Source organism: Scyliorhinus torazame, chromosome 4 (assembly GCF_047496885.1).
Source record: "Scyliorhinus torazame isolate Kashiwa2021f chromosome 4, sScyTor2.1, whole genome shotgun sequence".
In the NCBI taxonomy this organism is placed as follows: domain Eukaryota; kingdom Metazoa; phylum Chordata; class Chondrichthyes; order Carcharhiniformes; family Scyliorhinidae; genus Scyliorhinus; species Scyliorhinus torazame.
The window spans coordinates 143,128,365-143,148,626 of NC_092710.1; the positions used below are offsets into that span (position 1 = coordinate 143,128,365).

General features: G+C 47.9%; 1 protein-coding gene across 10 annotated transcripts in view; it reads left to right on the forward strand.

Moving 5' to 3' along the window:
* Nucleotides 1-20,262, forward strand: part of LOC140410513 (doublecortin domain-containing protein 2) — a 254,897-nt gene that overhangs the window by 199,570 nt on the left and 35,065 nt on the right. For 8 of the 10 annotated variants that reach the window (XM_072498707.1, XM_072498700.1, XM_072498702.1 and 5 more), the window contains 2 exons: nt 2,505-2,688; nt 13,942-14,045. The exons of 1 other annotated variant lie outside the window; for it this stretch is intronic. In XM_072498707.1, coding sequence (XP_072354808.1) covers nt 2,505-2,688; nt 13,942-14,045 — 288 coding nt within the window. The remainder of the gene's footprint in view (nt 1-2,504; nt 2,689-13,941; nt 14,046-20,262) is intronic. One more of the 10 variants, XM_072498701.1, reaches the window with a different exon arrangement.

The following is a 20,262-nucleotide window of genomic DNA, read 5'->3' on the forward strand; positions in this document are numbered from 1 at the left end:
GAGCGGGTGGCCCGATAGCGAGTTCCTGCGGCCGGCCACTGCCCCATCACCCCAGCACCGCAACTCGGCCTGGACACCCCAACTTTAAATTGGCCCTGACTTCCTCCCCAACTGTAAATCACCCCAACCCCTCTCCCCACTGCACAGCAGCCCCCCCTCCCACCGCACAGCAGCCCCCCCCCCCCCAACACTGGATTGCCTGGATGCCCCATGACCCCCCATGTATGGGGTGACCCGATCTGCCTCTCCCTCCAGTGACCCCTGTTATAAGGGGAACCCCCCCCATAGGGAACCCTGTAACAGGGAGACACCCCCAGACATCCCTGTAAAAGGGAGTCCACACCCCAAAAACCTCTGTAATAGAAAGACCCCCCAGGAACCCCTGTAATAGGGGGTAACCACAAGGGCCCTCTGTAATAGGGGAACTCCCACAGGGACTCTCTGCACAGACCCCCTCCCTTTCACACACAGATCCCCCCCTCCCCAACACCCCTCCCAGAGACACCTGTAATAGGGAGACCCCCTCAAGATCCCCTGTAATAGCAGACCCAACCTCCCCCCCCTCCTCTCCCCACAGGGACCCCTGTGATAGTGGAACTCCCACAGGGACCCCCTGCACAGACCCCCCTCCCTTCCACACACAGACCCCTCCCCCCCCAACACCCCTCCCCCCACAGAAAAGGGACCACTGTCTGGAAGTTAAAGAGTGGTCCAGACAGGGGCAGTGGGAAGTGTTATAGCTGTAATACTTACCTTGCAGCTCCATGTGTTCATTCCTCAAAGGAGAGCAACTGTACCTGCGCCTGGTTCCCACAGATCCACCATCTGCAGGCCATTCATAGCTTTTGAGTAGTGGTCTGTGATTGGCAGTTTATAAAAACCATCTGCAGTTTGATCCATTCATATCCTGTCACACTCAGTGGCCTAAGTGGTGAAACCCCAATGTATGTGAACATTAACCACATCAAAGCAAGGTAGGTGCAATGAAATCACACACTTCAGTGATTGGAATGCACTTAGTGCTTGGAATGCCGAATGGGCATTAAGATCCGATTGCATTTATTTTCAACCCCCTCGCCAGCGCGCACTGTTCACCTCATTCGCTCTGCCAGCAGGGGGGTGGGGGGGCGATCCCAATTTCCTCCCAATGCCCAATTCGCTGTTCCATCTGGGGTCCCGGTATGGAGAACCCCACCCATTATGTTTTGAGGTGATGCTGAGAACGGGCACATTCTCCTATCATTGTCCTTTAAACCATTTCTAAAAGCTGACTTTAAATTCAGGCAAGACAGATGAACTGAGAACATCCTCTTTGTTAAATGTAAGGTGGTCTTATCCTCGTTCTGAAGACTCATGAGAATGGCTGGTGTGGAAGATATAAAACCCGCTTTGATGTAGTTGGAGTGCTCTTAGAATCGAGTGTAAGACTTGTTATTGGAGCAGATAGAAGCAACTCTTCTCTGGTTATGCATGTGTGAAGCACGTAAGAAAATAAAAGCAAATTGCTGCGGATGCTGGAATCTGAAACCAAAAGAAAAAGTGCTGGAAAATCACAGCAGGTCTGGCAGCATATATGTAGGGAGAGAAAAGAGGTAACGTTTCGAGTCCAGATGACCCTTTAAGTCCAGATGATCCTTTGACAAAGGGTCACCTGGACTCAAAAAGTAAGCTCTTTCCTCTCCCTCCAGACGCTGCCAGATCTGTTGAGATTTTCCACCACCTTGGAAAATCTTTCTGCTGTAAAGGTGCTATATAAATGCAAACCATTGATTTTTGTTTTAGTCTGCACTTGACTGACACAACAGATTTGGCCACTAATTGTGCCTGACACGGAAAAGCATTCCATTTCAAGGTGCTGACAGACCCTCATTTTGCTGAGCACAAGAAACGCTGAAAATAGCAGTACTTTCTCAGGAAATTGATGACAGGATTTATATTTTGAGAAGAGGCAAGTAACCTTTGTGAACTCCTCGACGTCGAGAAAAATAACTTTCAAAAAGTGATAGGAGGGAAAATTTCCAGGCGACCCAAAACCTGACCAAAAGAATGTTATTTTTCTGAACTGGAATGTACTCCAAATCTATGTACCAGCAGCCCCCCTCCCCATCTCAGAGTCAGTTACAGTGAGTATTTTGTATAAATGGGGACAATGAAGAAATTAAATGGATCATTTTGTGCAGACGGTATTATACAGCTTTGGGCTTGTGCTGCTCCCAAATTTAGTGAAGAATTTTTTTCCCGCAAATGCTATGCTCCCACGATCAGTCAGTAAATCATGAGGTTGTCCAGCTCTCTGATTGATAAACTGTTTGGTGAAACAGTGCAGGAATTAAGGGGAAATCAATGACTGGCTGTTCCCGTGTGTTTAATGTGTCATTAAAAAAGGATTAATGAAAAATGAATTTGCAGTGTGTATTCATTATGCAAGCCATTTCATCTGTCTGATGCACAGAAATAAAAACCATTTTAAGAACATGGAAAATGTTTCTCTCCTTCATTTCTAGTCTGAAGGTGATAGCTCCCATTCCACAACAGATGGACAAGTACTTGTGGGACTTCCACAAACAGTCCAAGGACAATCAAAAGATCTGGAAGCAAAGCCGTCGAGGGAGAAGAACTCTATTTTCCGCGCAAAGCCCATGAAGGTCAAACATCACAAACATTCAACTGGTCCTTTGGCAGAATATGGTAAGTCGCAACCTGCCCCCTGAAAGCAAATTTAAGCACTTTTTATTTCTCAAAGTGTTTTGTTTCCTGTCACTTTCCTGATTTTAACTCTGGATAAATGAATCGATTTTGAGCGTTTTCAAATCAACTCCACAATTTCAGAAACACTTTCCCCTTGTTACCCTGTGACAGATATAGAGAGCAAAACAAAATGCACACAACTTAGATTGCGTTACCCTTTACTGTGTTTTAAATCATGGCCGATAGGCTGAAGTTTTAACTATTTTTATGATGCTAAGCACTGACATTTTCCTGGCTAATTTTATGGGTGGCTCATCAGTGGGGAGGACAGAGCCACATCAAAAATTAAGAAGTCAGATCTTCTCATTCATTATCAAATGGACACCGACAGCTAATCACTGCAATCAACAATTCTGTAGGATATGCTGGCAAAGATGTAAAAACGCACAGGAAAATAACCTAAAGCAGCAAACATTTGCAACAAAATTCCTGTGTTTCTCCCAAGGCAACACATGTTTATAATGTACTTCAGAAAAGAACGACAGCGGTAATAGTCACACTGCAAACAGGCCAGGTTCCTGGCTTACCAATTTGCCTGTTTTCTATGGGGACAGGAAGTAATGAGGTTGGAACTTGACCCAACGGTCTGGATTTTGGGCCTGGGACATCATTAATGCATGTCCTTCTCTGCAGGGAGACTATTCCTGTTTGGCAGGGCAGCTTTACTGTGCCACTGCTTGTAATAATCAGGGGAAGTAAAGCTCTACAGATGGGCACAGATTGTTTGAATTTAGCCTTCACTCTGGCTTCCAACTTCTAGTGACTTTGTTTTGTGAAGTTTGAGAAGAATTGATTACATTGGGCGTGATTTAACCACCCCATAGCACCTGGCGCAGATCTGGGTGCGCCAGTTAAACAGCGGGTAAGGCCAGAATCAGCGAATCAGTTTGCCATCTAATTGACCCACTCCCGATGGCAGGATCCCGATCTCGCCCAAATATCATTATTTACGAGCAAATCATTAACCCCAATTTGCATTTACTTCAATCTCATGAGCGAGATTGAGAATGAATGTAACTTCCTCATGGGAATTAACTAGCTCCCCAGTGAGAAATCACTCGGGCGTCGTTTTTCCGAACAGGCCCCGGAATGTGGCGACTAGGGGCTTTTCACAGTAACTTCATTGCAGTGTTAATGTAAACCTACTTATGCCAATAAAGATTATTATTATTAAAAACATGAAGCTGACGCAATGACTACTGAGGGGAACTGACGAGGTGAGTAGCCATTTCCATTTTGGGGTATGCAGCTCAGGGGCACTGGAGCTGCTCCTTCAGTCCTCAGGGTGGCTGGAGGACCCTTAGGGGGGTTTGGCTTGTGATGCACGATCAATTGTACAAAGACCCAGTTTGGATACAACTGTGGCTTTATTGCAGTAAAATGTGTGGCCTCCCACAGCAGTTGGCGAAATGGCTGCTGAATAGAGGACACGTATATTTATACTCCTACTGGGCAGAGCCAGCGGGCAGGGGCTACTGGCGAACCTGTAGTACAGGTCCTACCTTACATCATCTAATATAGGTGCAACAGTGGTTTACCACATTCACCCCCTGTTAAAAATAGGTCCGGCGGGGGTGGTGGAGAACTATATACAGTAGTGAATTTATGTACAGTGTTTTATTAGGAGACAAAAAAAGTGTCTTTTGAAAGTCCGGTGCCAGTTAGAGATTCAACCGATCTGGTGCCTTGATATTCCGCTGGGAGCGACGTAGCCGTGGTGGCGATGTCCATGCTGGCGATGTCGGTGCTGGCCCGATGTCGGGTGACCCCGGGAGCGTGCTGAAATCCTCTTCATCCTCTTGCATGGGCAGGGGAAGGAGGGATAGTCCTGGTGGGGTTAATGTTGGGAGCGCCGGGGGAGGGGAGGGTGGCGCCCGGGCCGGGGAAGTGTGTATGAGTGGAACCTGCTGGTGCCAGGTCCCTGAGGGAGACAGTATCTTGGCGGCCGTCGGGGTACGCCATATAGGCATACTGGGGGTTGGCGTGGAGCAAGTGCCCCCTATCCACCAACGGGACCGCCTTATGGAGTCGGACGTGCCTACGGAGCAGGACCGGTCCAGGAGCTGCGAGCCAAGTCGGGAGCGACACCCCGGATGTGGACTTCCTGGGGAAGGCAAAAAGACGTTCATGGGGTGTGTTATTCGTAGCGGTGCACAGTGGTGACTGAATAGAGTGGAGTGCATCAGGGAGGACCTCCTGCCAGCGAGAGGCTGGGAGGTTCCTGGACCGGAGGTCCAGTTGGACGGCCCTCCCACCCATCCCATTCTCCCTCTCTACCTGCCCGTTTCTCCGGGGGTTATAGCTGGTCGTCCTGCTAGAGGCGATACCCCTGCTGAGCAGGAACTGACGCAGCTCATCACTCATGAATGAGGATCCCCTGTCCGGGGGTTATAGCTGGTCGTCCTGCTAGAGGCGATACCCCTGCTGAGCAGGAACTGACGCAGCTCATCACTCATGAATGAGGATCCCCTGTCACTGTGTATGTAGGCGGGGAAGCCGAACAGAGCGACGATTGTGTTGAGGGCTTTGATGACGGTGGCAGACGTCATATCGGGGCAGGGGATGGCGAAGGGGAACCTGAAGTACTCATCGACCACACTGAGAATATACGTGTTACGGTTGGTGGAAGGGAGGGGCTCTTTGAAATCCACGCTGAGGCGTTCAAAGGGGCGTGAGGCCTTCACCCGGCGCGCACGGTCCGGCCGGTAGAAGTGCGGCTTGCACTCTGCACAGACCTGACAGTCCCTGGTGACTGTCCATACTTCCTCGACGGAATAGGGCAGATAGCGAGCCTTGACAAGATGGTACAACCGTGTGACCCCCGGGTGACAAAGGCTGTCGTGTAGGGCCCGGAGTTGGTCCACTTGTGCGCTGGCACATGTACTACGGGATAGGGCGCCTGGGGGCTCGTTGAGTTTGCCGGGGCGATACAGAATCTCGTAATTATAGGTGGAGAGCTCGATTCTCCACCGCAAGATTTTGTCATTTTTGATCTTGCCCTGCTGTGTGTTATTGAACATGAAGGCTACCGACCGTTGGTCAGTGAGGAGAGTGAATCTCGTACCGGCCACATAATGCCTCCAATGGCGCACAGTTTCAACGATAGCTTGGGCCTCTTTTTCGACAGACGAGTGCCGAATTTCTGAGGCATGAAGGGTGCGGGAAAAGAATGCCACGGGTCTGCCTGCCTGCTTGAGGGTGGCGGCAAGGGCGACGTCTGATGCGTCACTTTCTACTTGAAAGTGCAGTGTCTCATCTACTGCGTGTATCCCGGCCTTGACTATATCAGCTCTGATACGGGTGAAGGCCTGTTATGCCTCGGCCGGAAGGGGAAAGTGGGTGAACTCCATTCTGGACCACATAGCCGAGGATGGATAAGCGGGTTCTGCTGAACACGCACTTCTCCTTGTTGTAGGTGAGGTTGAGGAGAGTGGCGATGCGGGGGAATTTAACAAGGTTGGCATCGTGGTCCTTCTGGTCATGGCCGCAGATGGTGACGTTGTCTAGGTATGGAAAGGTGGCCCGCAAACCGTACCGGTCAACCATTCGGTCCATCTTCCTTTGGAAGACCGAGACCCCGTTAGTGACGCCAAAGGGAACCCTGAGCAAATGATAGAGCCGACCGTCCGCCTCGAAAGCAGTGTATGGACGGTCCGATTTACGAATGGGGAGCTGGTGGTAGGCGGAGTTTAGGTCTATCGTTGAGAAGACCCGGTACTGCGCAATCTGATTGACCATATCAGATATGCGTGGGAGGGGGCACGCGTCGAGCTTCGTGCACCGATTGATGGTCTGGCTGTAGTCCACGACCATTCTGTGCTTCTCCCCAGTTTTAGCTACTACCACTTGAGCTCTCCAGGACCTGTTGCTGGCCTAGATGTTGCCCTCCTGAAGCAGCTGCTGGATCTCGGACCTGATGAAGGTCTTGTCCTGGGTTCTGTACCGTCTGCTCCTGGTGGCAACGGGTTTGCAATCCAAAGTTATATTGGCGAAGAGGGAGCATGGGTCGACCTTTAGGGTTGTGAGGCCGCAAGCAGTGAGGGGTGGTAGGGGTCCGCCGAATTTGAGGGTGAGGCTCTGGAGATTGCACTGGAAGTCCAGGCCTAGTAGTAGTGCAGCGCAGCGATTAGGTAGGACGTAGAGGCGGAAGCCGCTGAATTCTACGCCCTGGACCGTGACAGTGACCGTGCAGAACCCCCGGATCGGGACGGAATGGGATCCGGAGGCCAGGGAGATTCTTTGATTGGCGGGGTGGACCGCGAGGGAGCAGCGCCTTACCGTATCCTGGTGGATGAAGCTTTTGGTGCTCCCGGAGTCCAGCAAGCAAGAGGTCACGTGGCCGTTGATTTTCACCGTAGTCGAAGCGGTGGCCAGGTTGTGTGGACGAGACTGGTCGAGCGTCATTGAGGCGAGCTGCGGTTGGTCATCGCTGGCATCCGAAAATGGAGAGGGTGGGGGGCCCAGGTCGTGGAATGTTGTCGCCGTCCATGCCCCGTGGGGAAGACAAGATGGCGGCGCTTGAAGTTCCTGCGGGTGACTAAATGGCGGTGCCCATGGGTCGCACGTTGCAGGGGCTGGACAAGATGGTGGCACCCATGGGCTGCACGTGGACTGAGGGGGAAGATGGCGGCGGCCACTGGCCGCTCGCGGCCCTGGGAGGTGAAGATGGCGGTGCCCACTGGCCGTGCGTGGTCCGGGATGAAGATGGTGGCACCCATTGTGTGTGGGTCAGGGGGGAGGGGGCGATAGCGGCGACTGCGCGGGTCTGGCACACTGCGGCGAAGTGGCCCTTTTTGCTGCAAGCCTTGCAGATGGCAGTGCGAGCCGGGCAGCATTGGCGAGGGTGCTTCTGCTGGCCGCAGAAGTAACACCGGGGACCCCCGGGGTGCGCGGAGTGGCGTGTGGCGCAAGAATATTGGCTGGATAAAGCCCCAGCTGCGGCGGCCGTTTGTGGGGTCCATGAGGGATCGGAGGGGTGGGCCGCGTGGCCTGAGCATTACGTGAGGCAACAGTCATGGAGAGTGCTAGCTTCTTAGTCCCAGCTAGGTCGAGCGTGGCCCTTTCAAGAAGTCTTTGGCGAATGAGGTCCGACCCAATCCCCGTTACAAAAGCATCACACATAAGAAGGTTAGAATGTTCGGTGGCCGCAACGGCCTGACAGTCCCAGTCCCGGACGAGTGGGATTAGGGCCCACCAGAGGTCTTCTATGGACTCACCAGGGAGTTGAGAGCGAGTGGCGAGTACATGCCTGGCGAAGAGTGTGTTCCCTTTCTGTGCGTAGTTTTCTTTGAGGAGCGCCATGGCGCCTGTGTAGTTCAGGGCGTCCTGGATCAGCGGAAACACGTTGGAGCTCAGCCTTGAGTCCAGGATCTGTATCTTCTGAGTCTCCGTCAGAGGGGTGGTCGCTGAGTTGATATAGGCCTCGAAGCAAGCTAGCCAGTGATTAAAGTCCTTTCTGGCGTCGCTAGACTGCGCATCCGGCTGCAGGCGATGTGGTTTGATTCGGAGGTCCATCTTCTAGAAAATCTTACTGCAATAAATTGATGCACGATCAATTATACAAAGACTCAGTTTGGATACAACTGTGACTTTATTGCAGTAAGATGTGTGGCCTCCCACAGCAGCTGGCGAAATGGCTGCTGAATAGAGGACACGTATATTTATACTCCTACTGGGCGGAGCCAGCAGGCAGGGGCTACCGGCGAACCTGTAGTGCAGGTCCTACCTTACATCACCTAATATAGGTGCAACAGTGGTTTACCACAGCTTGGTTGGGGCGGGCTGACGTGTTCCATGTTGGGATATGCCCAAGGGCCGGGGGGGGGGGGGGGGGGGGCGAGCGGTTTTTCATTTGTGAAGCCTTCAAGCCAACTTTAAATATTGTGGAAACCCATAATAGCTGCCGCCTGTCTGTCCTACCAAACACTTCCACTTTTGAAGATGTGAGGACAGCATGTGCCGCAGGAGATTTCGTCTCAACAGAGACAGTGCAGCACCTGTGCGATATCCTCACAGACCTGGAACCCATGGAGGAGGAGAACCCCTGATGTGTGTAAGATCACTGCAACCCTGAACTTGTATGCAACTGGTTCATTCCAGGGCTCTAGCGAGGACTTGAGGCATTTCACAAGTTATAGCCCACAAGTGCATCCATGAGGTCACGGATGCCCTGTATGCCTGGGCAGCTGAATATATCAAATTTGAACTGAACCAAGCCCACCAAGATCTCTAGGTAGCAGGATTCTCTGCCATTTCCCTCCCTCCTGACTACCCTATTCCACCCTCCCATGGTGTGTAATGTCACCCCAGGGTGATGGGCCTGTGTCGGCCCTGTCAGCAGGTCAATATACAAGGCAGGAGAATGATGAACACCCTCTGTGAGATAAACTCTGGCGCTCCTCAGTTTCTATCAAAATCTGACTCCTGTCTTTCTGCTGATAGATCGGTCACACCCATGCTCTGAACAGGGTCTGCATTGGGGTCATTAGACCTTGAACCACTGTGCCAGGAGGCGGGTGAACAGGGGAGTGCAGGGAAACAGGGGGTGGGGATGCTGACAGATTCGCTGTGAAGAATAATGTGACAGAGGCTTCACTTGTATCACATGAAACATGTCTTAATAGTGAACATTGGATATTTCCATTCCCACTCATGACAGATCGTGAACCCCCCCAGTGCCCACTCAGTGATCCTCAAGCTTCTTGATTTTACGTGGTCTTGTGCTACGTCTAGGTTTATCCCCAGGATGCACATCAGAGGTGGAGGCAGCCTGCTGCTTTTCTCCCCTGTGGCCTTTGATTCCCGTGGCGGATGTCCTGTGGAGGACCTGGAGCCTGAAGGCCTCGGCCGACCTACCAGTGTCACTAGCATCGCCGTGCCACCCTGTTCTGCCCGCTGCCTTTGAGATGTGCTGGTGTCAAGAGGGAGGTATTCGGAAGAACTGGAGACCACCATCGTCTACTTGGTTGGCCTCTAGTGTTTCCTCCTCTCTGATAGTGCCCTTAGGGCCCTGGGGGTATTCGTGGGCTGGAGGGGCAGCTGGAGTGAGTTCCAGAAGCCTCGGCATTATCTGGCTCTGTGAGCTCTGGCGCCTCCCCATTGTCTGCACCATGGTGTTGACGGCCTCAGCGATTCTCCTTAGTGACTGGACCACGCTCTGCAGAGCTCCAGCAATGTCTCCCTGAATCTGGAACACATCTCTCAGTGACTGGGACATGCTCTGCAGTGCCTTGGCAATGTCCACCTGCATCTGAAACACATCCCTCAGTGACTGGAACATGATGTCGGTCGAGGCCTTCCGCCATGGTCATCACAGGCTGAGCCTTGCCTTGGACACCACCACTCAAGACACTGATGTCTTGATCCAGGCTTTCCACTGCAGTCGTTCCCTAACCGTGTTGGCTTCAGTGCCATGCATTGTCAGCATCATATCTTGCACCCAAAGCCTTTGGGACTCCTCCAATCGCTGGAAAATGGCTGACATCCCGTCTGAATCTCATGGCCGTGTCCTAGCATCTGTATCAGCTCTGTGAAAACCTTATTCAGAGGCTCGGCATCTGATCGGGACTCAGCAGAGTCCTGGGATCCAGCAGACCTCTGACTGCTGACTCACTTGGATGTTCCTGCCTCCACCTGATTTTCATCAGCAACTGTGTGGTGCTCATTAGGTTGTGCTTGAGAAGCATGTCCACTAATGTCGTCCACTGAGGTGTATGTCTGCGCTGGTGGAAGGTGGGGGTGATAGCTGTGACGCCTCACCGATGGTCTAACTGGGGCTCTCCTCTGAGGTATTCTCTTGGGTGGTGGAGGAGGTGGTTGTGGGGGTTGATTGTGGGAAGTGATTGTGTATGGGAGGGGGGGCGGTACTCCGGGTGACCCATTCCAATCAGATGGAGATCGTGCGAGTGAATCAACATGTGGTCAGTGAGAGGGAAGGATCATTTTGTCTGACATGAACAACACACCTGAGATAGGTCATCTGGGTGAAGGGCAGTGGATCCTCACCTCTGTGGTACAGGCGAACCTTGCTGTCAGTGACTGCTCTCTCCCCGGCCAACTCCACAATCTCCAGGATCCGTCCTCATAGTGGGTGAGGACGCATATCTCTGGTACTCCGCCCCCTGGCTTGGCCCTTTCCAGCTTCTAGTGGGCCATTTTCTCCTGCAGGGACAAAGAGAGGGCTTTGTGATCAGCGTGCTTGGTGGGTCAGTAGAGTCGATAGCCGGTGGCATGCGTGGGCACTGGAATTAGATATGAACGGGTTGTGCTGGTGGGTGCCAGGAGGTGCTAAGGAGCAAGCATGAAGGTCAGATGTGGGGAGGGTGTGAGGTGTCAGCCAGTGATTTGTCAGTGGGGGGAGCGTTTGTGAATTTGAGGGTTGGCAGGCGGAACTGATGCCAGGAGAGAGGTAGTAACTTACCCTTGCTTCTCAGTGGAGATCGTTTGTCTTCTTCCTACACTGTACGGCAGTCCTCCTTGACATGCTGCCCACACTGACAGCCGCTGCAACTGACTCCCAGGCAGTATTGGCGATCCTGATGCTGGTCCTCCGACCCCCTCAGGGGAACAGGTTGTTCCGTCTCGCATCCACTTTATCGAGAAGCCTTGTGAGGTCGGCATACCCAAAGCGAGGAGCAGGTCTGCGGGCTGACATGCTTATGTGTCAACTGGAGTGAGTGGTGAGGGAGAGTTTAAAATCAGCTCCTCCTTGTTAGCAGCGAGATGCTGAGGCGCGAGTCTGACAAATCAGACGGTGAGACAGCCAGTAATGGCGAGAAGCTCGAGGAGGCTCAGAGATCTTTAGGCTCGATTTTAACTCACTGGCCGGAGAGTGGCAAACTAGGCAGTCTGCTGGCAGGCTTAGCCAGTTTTAGTGGCTGGTCCTCATTAGTATGCCACTTGTAGACCTGGTGAGCACAATTGCTGGTTGGCCAGTAAGTGGTACATGGCCATAAAAATCAGGAAGTGGATCCAGGGAGGAGAAGAGGAAGCCTGGGGCAGGGGAGATCCAAGGCTTCCTTGCAGAGATTAAAGGAATACATGTACGTTTCCAGGGCCACAAGCAACAAAATGGAATTGTGATATTTTAAAGTGGAAAGGCAACCTCTGCTGCATAATGACTTTTGAAATAGATTGTGTGGTCGTGATGCCTCCTGCAGTCAAATAACCACTTAACACTTAATTGTCAAGATTTAATGGTCAGTTGAGCAATCGGAACCCACTGATTTATAGGCCAGGCAGATCAACATTGTCGGAAGAGGAGGGGAAAAGTGGAAAAATAGGCAAAGATGGAGGCATGCACTTGACAGCAGCCTCCTCTATGATCATGGTCAATGCTATATTCATTACATTATCAAACAGAGAGGAAGAGAGAGACAACAAATGTTAACTTGTCATTTGCCCTAGAAGTGAAATGATACAGTGCTGGGTGGCTCTCTAACTTGAAGCGCAGGATAGATTTGATTAAACTCATTCATTTGAGGCAAAGAAGAGACCAGGAAATCAAGACATGACTGGAATCAAATCTTCGATGTCTCATACCGCTAGGTTCAGGTTCTTGAATCCTTTTCTGGGTAAATTAATTAGTAGTTCAAGCAGCTAATTTCACAAATACAGGCTTCGCCTTACAACCTGTGAAATATCAGCCTCTTCTGGGTTTTGAAATTCCTATGTTGGAAACTGGATTGCTCTGGATAGCTCTATGACGTTTGGTGAAATGTATTTATCTCCTTTTTAGAATTCATGATGTCTGAAAATTACAAAAATTCTCTTCTTCAGTCAATAGACAGTGAAGAGTCAATAGAGGCTGGTTATACTGTTCCTAATAGCTACCAAATCCGACAATTTTTCATTTCCTGCACCTGGGAATATTGGATTGCCTGGGCACGGTGAATACAAGAAAAGGTTGGGAGGTGTGTAAGCAGATTAAGAAGACGTCCCAATTTTCCATCTATGTAATTTAGTGGACAGAAGATCCCATATGGGGAATGGGATCCTCCCTGCCTAATTTTCCTGTATTCACTGAGTTGAAGCTTCAATAGCCCGTGGTTCAGCAGCTGAAATTTTTTTTCCCAATGTCTGTGGGTACTTACCGAAACAAACAAACTGTGATCCATCTGAAAACCATTGTTGTGCTGTAAATGAAAACTGTTACCCTAACACACAGTGTATATTTTGGAGCATGGGTTGCAAGCCTGTATGGGTTGCATACAGTAGAGCAATAATGTACTCAATGGATGGGTTACTAGGGTAGTTTTCTTCTCAATCATTTAGACTTCCTTGCATAGCAGCATGGTTAGCACTGCTGCCTTAAGGCGCCGAAGGCTCAGTTTCGACCCCAGCCCCGAGTCACTGTCCGTGTGGAGTTTCACATTTTCCCCGTGTCTGCGTGGATCTCATCGCCACAACCCAAAGATGTGCAGGGTAGGTGGATTGGCCAGGCTAAATTTCCCCTTAATTCGAAAAAAATAATTGGGTACTCTTATAACATTTTTTTTTAGACTTCCTTATGGTACAGAGGCTAGTGCTTTCTACTGTAGAATTCATCCCATTATTATGGAATCAAATCTTGTTTGGAACATTGTACCAAAGAAGTCACAATCCAGATGGTACGGTGGCACATTGGTTGGCACTGCCGCCACACAGCACCAGGGACCCGGGTTCAATTCCGGCCTTGGGTGACTGTCTCCGTGTGGAATTTGCACTTTCTCTCTATGTCTGTATGGGTTTCCTCCAGCTGCTCCGGTTTCCTTCCACAGTCCAAAGATGTATACATTAGGTGGATTGGCCATGCTAAATTGTCCCTTAGTGTCCAATAATGGTTAGGGGAGATAGGGCAGGGAGTGGGCCCAGTTAGGGTGCTCTTTTAGAAGTTTGGTGCAGACTTGATGGGCCAAATGGCCTCCTTCTGCACTGTAAGAATTCTATGGTTCTGTGATGAACTTAGAACTATGGGGATGGGATCCATTTTGGTGATGTTGGCGAATAGTATTGAAATGACGCCGGTGTTTTGGAAAAATTACTTGTTAAGCGTCAACCTTTCAATGGTCTACATTTTAAGGGACATTGATTTTCCTAACATTTTTGACTTTAATGTAATAAATGGTCTACTCTCATTGAAAGCATGACAAATATATGCAAAGGTTTCTGTAAATGAGCATGCAACAAGTTGAACATTATGTTAATTTGATGTAGAAGACAATGGTGTGTTTAAAGCTCAAGACACTCGGAAAGAAACTCAAGGTGCTGCTGAGGTGAGAGAAGATGCAGATATGAGGGTGGATCTACCTATTGATCAGGTTAGAATGTAAGCAATACTGTTGCTTTTGCCATTCTTTGACATGTCTAGCGGTCCTTTTTTCCTATTTTATAGATGCAGGATATGAAGATTAGAACATGCATAGAAAGCTAACATAATTTCCTGTGTCTCTCAAGATGGTGTTGGGTCTATCAATAAACTATTCTATAGCATTTTAAATTAATTTTTTAAAACCTTCATGCTCCAAAAGTTTATTTTATTATTTGATTATCCATTTAACCAAATATATTTTTCAGAAGAGTCTGATTAATCCTTATGCAATGCCTGACAGTCAGACGGGGTTCTGTATCAGACTGGCCTAGTGTTCGAATGGGGTCCGAACTTTCCCTAACAAGGCTCACTCACCTACCTCTGTCCTTAAAATTTACCATCTACTTTTTGGTGGGTGATGGATATTGGGATCAATGTCCAGTTAAATTAAAAACTCATCCTCGCCTCTACAAAATAAAAAAGTAACTAGGTCCATTTATTGTAAAATAAATTGCATTTTGGCTGGCTAACGCATCTAAATTCTGTGTTAATATAGGTTAAAAAATACTGTGACTGCCATTTCCAAACAGGGACCATCACCACATTGACATTTAATAGCACAGTCACTGCTTGATCCCCTGCCAACACATCTGGAGGTCACCATTAATCAGAAACTCAACAGGATCAGACATATAACTGCCGTGGCTACTAGAAAAGGTTTTGGCGCTCTCATAGAGTCATAGAGGTTTACAGCATGAATCAGGCCCTTCGGCCCAACTTGTCCATGCCGCCCAGTTTTTACCACTAAGCTAGTCCCAATTGCCTGCATTTGGCCCACATCCCTGTATACCCATCTTAACTGATATACCCAACTATAACTGTCTAAATGCTTTTTGAAAGACAAAATTGTAACTGCCTCTGACAGCTCGTTCCAGACACTCACCACCCTCTGTGTGAAAATATTGCTCCTCTGGACCCTTTTGTATCTCTGCCTTCTCACCTTAAACCTATGCCCTCCAGATTAGACTCCCCTACCTTTGGGAAAATACGTTTACTATCTACCTTTTCTATGCCGCTCATTATTTTTTAGACCTCCATAAGATCACCCCTAAGCCTGCTACGCTCCAGGGAAAAAAGTCCCAATCTATCCAGCCTCTCCTTATAACTATCAAGTCCCGGTAGCATCCTAGTAAATCTTTTCTGCATTCTTTCTAGTTTAATAATATCCTTTCTAAAATAGGGTGACCAGAACTGTACACAGTATTCCATGTGTGGCTTTACTAATATCTTGTAAAACTTCAGCAAGACGTCCAAACTCCTGTATTCAATGTTCTGACCAATGAAACCAAGCATGCTGAATGCCTTCTTCACCACCCTGTTCACCTGTGACTCCACTTTCAAGGAGCTATGAACCTGTATTCCTAGATCTCTTTGTTCTATAACTCCCCACCTCCCTACCATTAACTGAGTAGGTCCTGCCCCGATTTGATCTACCAAAATGCATCACCTCACATTTATATTAATTAAACTCCATCTGCCATTCATCAGCCCACTGGCCTAATTGATCAAGATCCCACTGCAATCCTAGATAACCTTCTTCACTGTCCACTATGCCACCAATCTTGGTGTCATCTGTAGTAAGTAACTCACTTCTTGACTCTCCAATGAATTTCGACCAGCTGTAAGGCACAAGTCAGAAGTGTGGTGGCATGCTCTCTATGGATGGTTACTAATGATCAAGATGCTCAGCACCATCTGGGATCATGGCTGTACCATGGTTGCAGTATGTACCATTCGCAGGATGCACTGCAGAAATTAAATAAGGCAGCACTTCCCAGGTCACCACACCCATTACCTAGAAACACAATGGCCATTATTTCCCTCAAAGTCATCATAGAATTTATAGAATTTACAGTGCAGAAGGAGGCCATTCGGCCCATCGAGTCTGCACCGGCTCTTGGAAAGAGCACCCTACCCAAGGTCAACACCTCCACCCCATCCCCACAACCCAGTAACCCCACCCAACACCAAGGGCAATTTTTGGACACTAAGGGCAATTTAGCATGGCCAATCCACCTAACCTGCACATCTTTGGACTGTGGGAGGAAGCCGGAGCACCCGGAGGAAACCCACGCACACACGGGGAGGATGTACAGACTCCGCACAGACAGTAACCCAAGCCGGAATCGAACCTGGGACCCTGGAGCTTTGAAGCAATTGTGCTATCCACGATGCTACCGTGCTGCATCCTGGGACTTTTTTCAATTAATTGAATGTGGAGTTGCTGGGCTTCACCATTTATTGCCCATCCTTAATTGCCCTTGAAATGGGTGGCTTGCTAGGCTATTTCAGAGGGCATTTAAGAGTCAACCCCATTGATGTGGGTCTGGAGTCTCACAAAGGCCAGGCCAGGCAGATTTCCTCCTCTGAAGGAGATTAATGAACCAGATAGGTTTATGATGACAATCATTAAACCTTAATTCCAGATTTTAAAATGTTACCATCTGCTATGGTAGGGTTCGAAACCGAGTCCTCAGAGTCTGCTGGGTTGCTCAATAACAAGTGCAGTGACAATATTACTGCCCCTCTGCCTCCCAGATATACATCACTGTTCCTTCATCACCACTTAACAGAATTAGGGAACCCTATGCCTAATAACACTTTGGAAGTCTTTTACCACAGAGACTAAAAGTGTTTTAGCACAAGGCCCAACACCACCCTCTTAAGGGCAGCAAGGGATGAGCCACATAAATACTGTGGCTACAAGAGCAGGACAGAGACTGTATTCTGGGGCGAGTAACACATTTTCTGATTTCCACAGCCTGTCCACAAAGCACAAGTAAGGATTGTGATGGAATACTTTCTATTTGCCTGATGAGTGCAGCTCCAAAAACACTCAAGAAGCCCAACACCATCCAGGACAAAGCAGGACAAAGCAGCCCATTTGATTGGCATCACTGCCACCATCTTAAACATTCACTCCCTCCACCACCAATGCACAGTGACAGCGGTGTGTACCATCTATAAGATGCACTTCAGAAACTCACCAAGGTCTCTGTGCACCTTTCAAACCTATGACCTCTACTGCCTATATGGACAAGCACACCAAGGGCATGGGAGCATCATCACCTGCAAATAGCCTTTCAAGACACACATCATCCCAACCTGGAAATATATCACTGTTGTTGGACCAATATCTTGGAATTCCCTTCCTAAATGCATGGACTTTTAAGTGGCTCACCACCATCTTCAAGGGCAATTAGGGATGGGTAATAAATACTGCACTTACCAGTAATACCCATATTCTGTGACCAATCAAGAAATAAATGCTGGCCAGCAGTGACCCCCAGATTGTGAGGATGTGTTAAAATAAAAGTAAATATCAAGTCATGATTATGAAAGGGTTCTTTGAATTGGAAATATAATTTTATCGCCGAGCCTTTGTTCATCCCTCCCTACAACTCAAAACATTTTTTTAAAATTAAGGGGCAATTTTAGTGTGGCCAATCCACCGACCCTGCAAATATTTGGGTTGTGGGAGTGAGACCCACACAGACACGGGGAGAATGTGCAAACTCCACACGAACAGTGATCCGGGGCCGGGATCGAATCTGGGTCCTTTGCGCCTTGAGTTAGCAGTGCTATCCGCTGCGCCACCGTGACATCAACTTAAAACATTGTTAAATAAAAATATAAACCTGACATTTCTCCAAAGTTCACATATTTGGCTCTATTAGCCAAACCTTCTCTTGTATTCTGAATTAATTTCTGTTATGTGAACGTCTAAGCTTTTATTTTTTCAAAAATGCACACACCTGTCGCTTACAGTTGTGGTGATAGAGATGAAGAATATGTTACAGTAAATCATTATTTTACTTTCATAAGTAACTGTGATCTGTGTCCTTAGTGGCATTTAGAATTCATATTTTATTATATTCCACAATGCATAATGATGATAACAGTTTTGTGTTTGTTTCCAGTTGACTCATTTTAGTATAATATTTTACTGACTAATACCACAGCAGATGATCCGCTATGACATCTGAGCTGCCTCTCACTGATCTCCAAGTGTGATTTAACTGCTATTTCAAATTTCCCCATTTTCCTGGAACTGATTCAAGGTGCTAATTTGACTTAACTTTGAGACTTGAAGTTAATATAAATTTGGTATTTATTAGTGTATGTAGCAAAGAGCATATTTTCCAAATCATCAGCCAATGTATAGCAAGACAGACCCCTCTACTACTTCAATAGTATATGTAAAAGATTTGCATCCTATTTTTGTAAAACAACCCAAGCTGTTAGAATAATGCTCAGGAACATCCTCAGTTTCTGGTGGGCAAATGTTCCTCATCTCAATGAAATGTGGAAATAGAGCTGATATCTTTTCATAGTTTCTCGGCAACAGAAGTCTCTTAAATACATCTGAAAAGGTTTCCAAACCATTAATTTTTGATTTGATTCATGACTATCAAAGGAAAGATGTGGTGCAGCCAAGGTTCACTTGATTGGTCACTGATGGGGCCAGAGGACTATCTGTGATGAGAAGCTGACTGAATTAAGCCTATCCTCTCTGGAGTTTAGAAGAATGAGAGTATATCTCATTGAAACATACAAGCTTCTGAAGGGACTTGCTACTTTAGAGATGTTGCTTCTCCTGGTTGGGGAATCCGGTATATCGGAAAACAGGCTCAGGATAAGGGGCCAATCATCTAGGAATAAGATAAAGAGAAATTTCTCCATGCAAAGGATTGTGAACCTTTGGGATTCTCTACCCCAGAGGGTACAATGTCCCACTATTGAAATACATTTATTTTTAAAAATTCATTTTTTCAAATTAAGAGGCAATTAGCGTGGCCAATCCACCTACCCGGCACCTCTTTGGGTTGTGGGGGCAAAACCCACGCAAACATGGGGAGAATGTGCAAACTCCTCTCGTTCAGTGACCAAGAGCCGGGATGGAACCTGGGATCTCGAAGACGTGAGGCAGCAGGACTAACCCACTGCGCCATCATGCTGCCCTATTGAAATACATTTATGACTGAGTTGGACAGGTTTTCGGTCACTCAAGTAGAAGGTCAGCCATGATGATATTGAATGGCAGAGCTGACTGAAGGGAGCGTATGGTCTACTCCTGCTCCTATTTCTTACATTCTTATCTATTTATTTTCGACCAGGACAAAGTGCCCTTCTGTTCGCTGCACATGCAAAATAATTTATCTGTCCTGATCCATTGATGAAGTAGTCTGGTAGCCATGAATGTAAATGGATTTCTGCACTCTATCATCTTACTCGGCATTGACTGTGATGGATGTGAAATATGGACCACAGTCTAATAATTAATCCACATTGAAGTCATGAGCAAATTTAATTGAATTTTTATGTGCAGCAAATTGATGGGGTAACTGTTGGAAGTTATGTGTCTCTCAAAAATTACACTATATCTTATGAAGCAAATTTTAAATTCTAAGTATGTCAAAATTAATTTGAGAAATACCATGTGAAAACACATTTTTCAGTACAATTATTTCATAATGCCATATTTTGTTGATCGAAAAGATGATTTTGCAAAATGATTTTGTGGGCGAGATATTTTAAACAATGTACAAATTGTCAAACAAATCTGAACGTGCTGTGGGTCAAAAGAAAATGCACTTTGGGTGGCATTGACTAAAGAGGTTTACTCCCCCCCCACCCCCCCTCCCCGATGTTTACATTTGGTGAGCCAATTGGCTGGTTGGGTGAAGAAAAAGTCCATTCACAAGAAAAACAATTAGTTGAACTGCTTAGGCTAGTAGCTGTGGTCATTAACGGGGCTGATTATTCTGGACACTGTATGCCTAGCCGCTAAATAGGAACAACACACCCAAAGTGTGCCACATGTGTCTCGCGCCATGTCCTACTGGGTTTCCCCATCTTTGTCATTTAATTCCTATGCCAGGAGCCATTGTCATTTTTTTCAGGAATATCACTGTCCCTAAATGGAAATTGAGATCAATGGAGATTTGGAGCTGTCAGGTTCCAACTGACCATTAAAATTCTCAAGAGAGCAGTTTAAAAAAAAGTGAAATGCTGCACATACCCTCAGACCTTCAGCTTGTTCCTGACAGTCCTGAGGAGGGTAGGCCATACATACGTGCTAACTTTTTCAGGGAGCTCCCGTGTTAGGACACTCCTGTGTATGTGAACACTAGGGCTGGTTTAGGACAGGGCTAAATCGCTGGCTT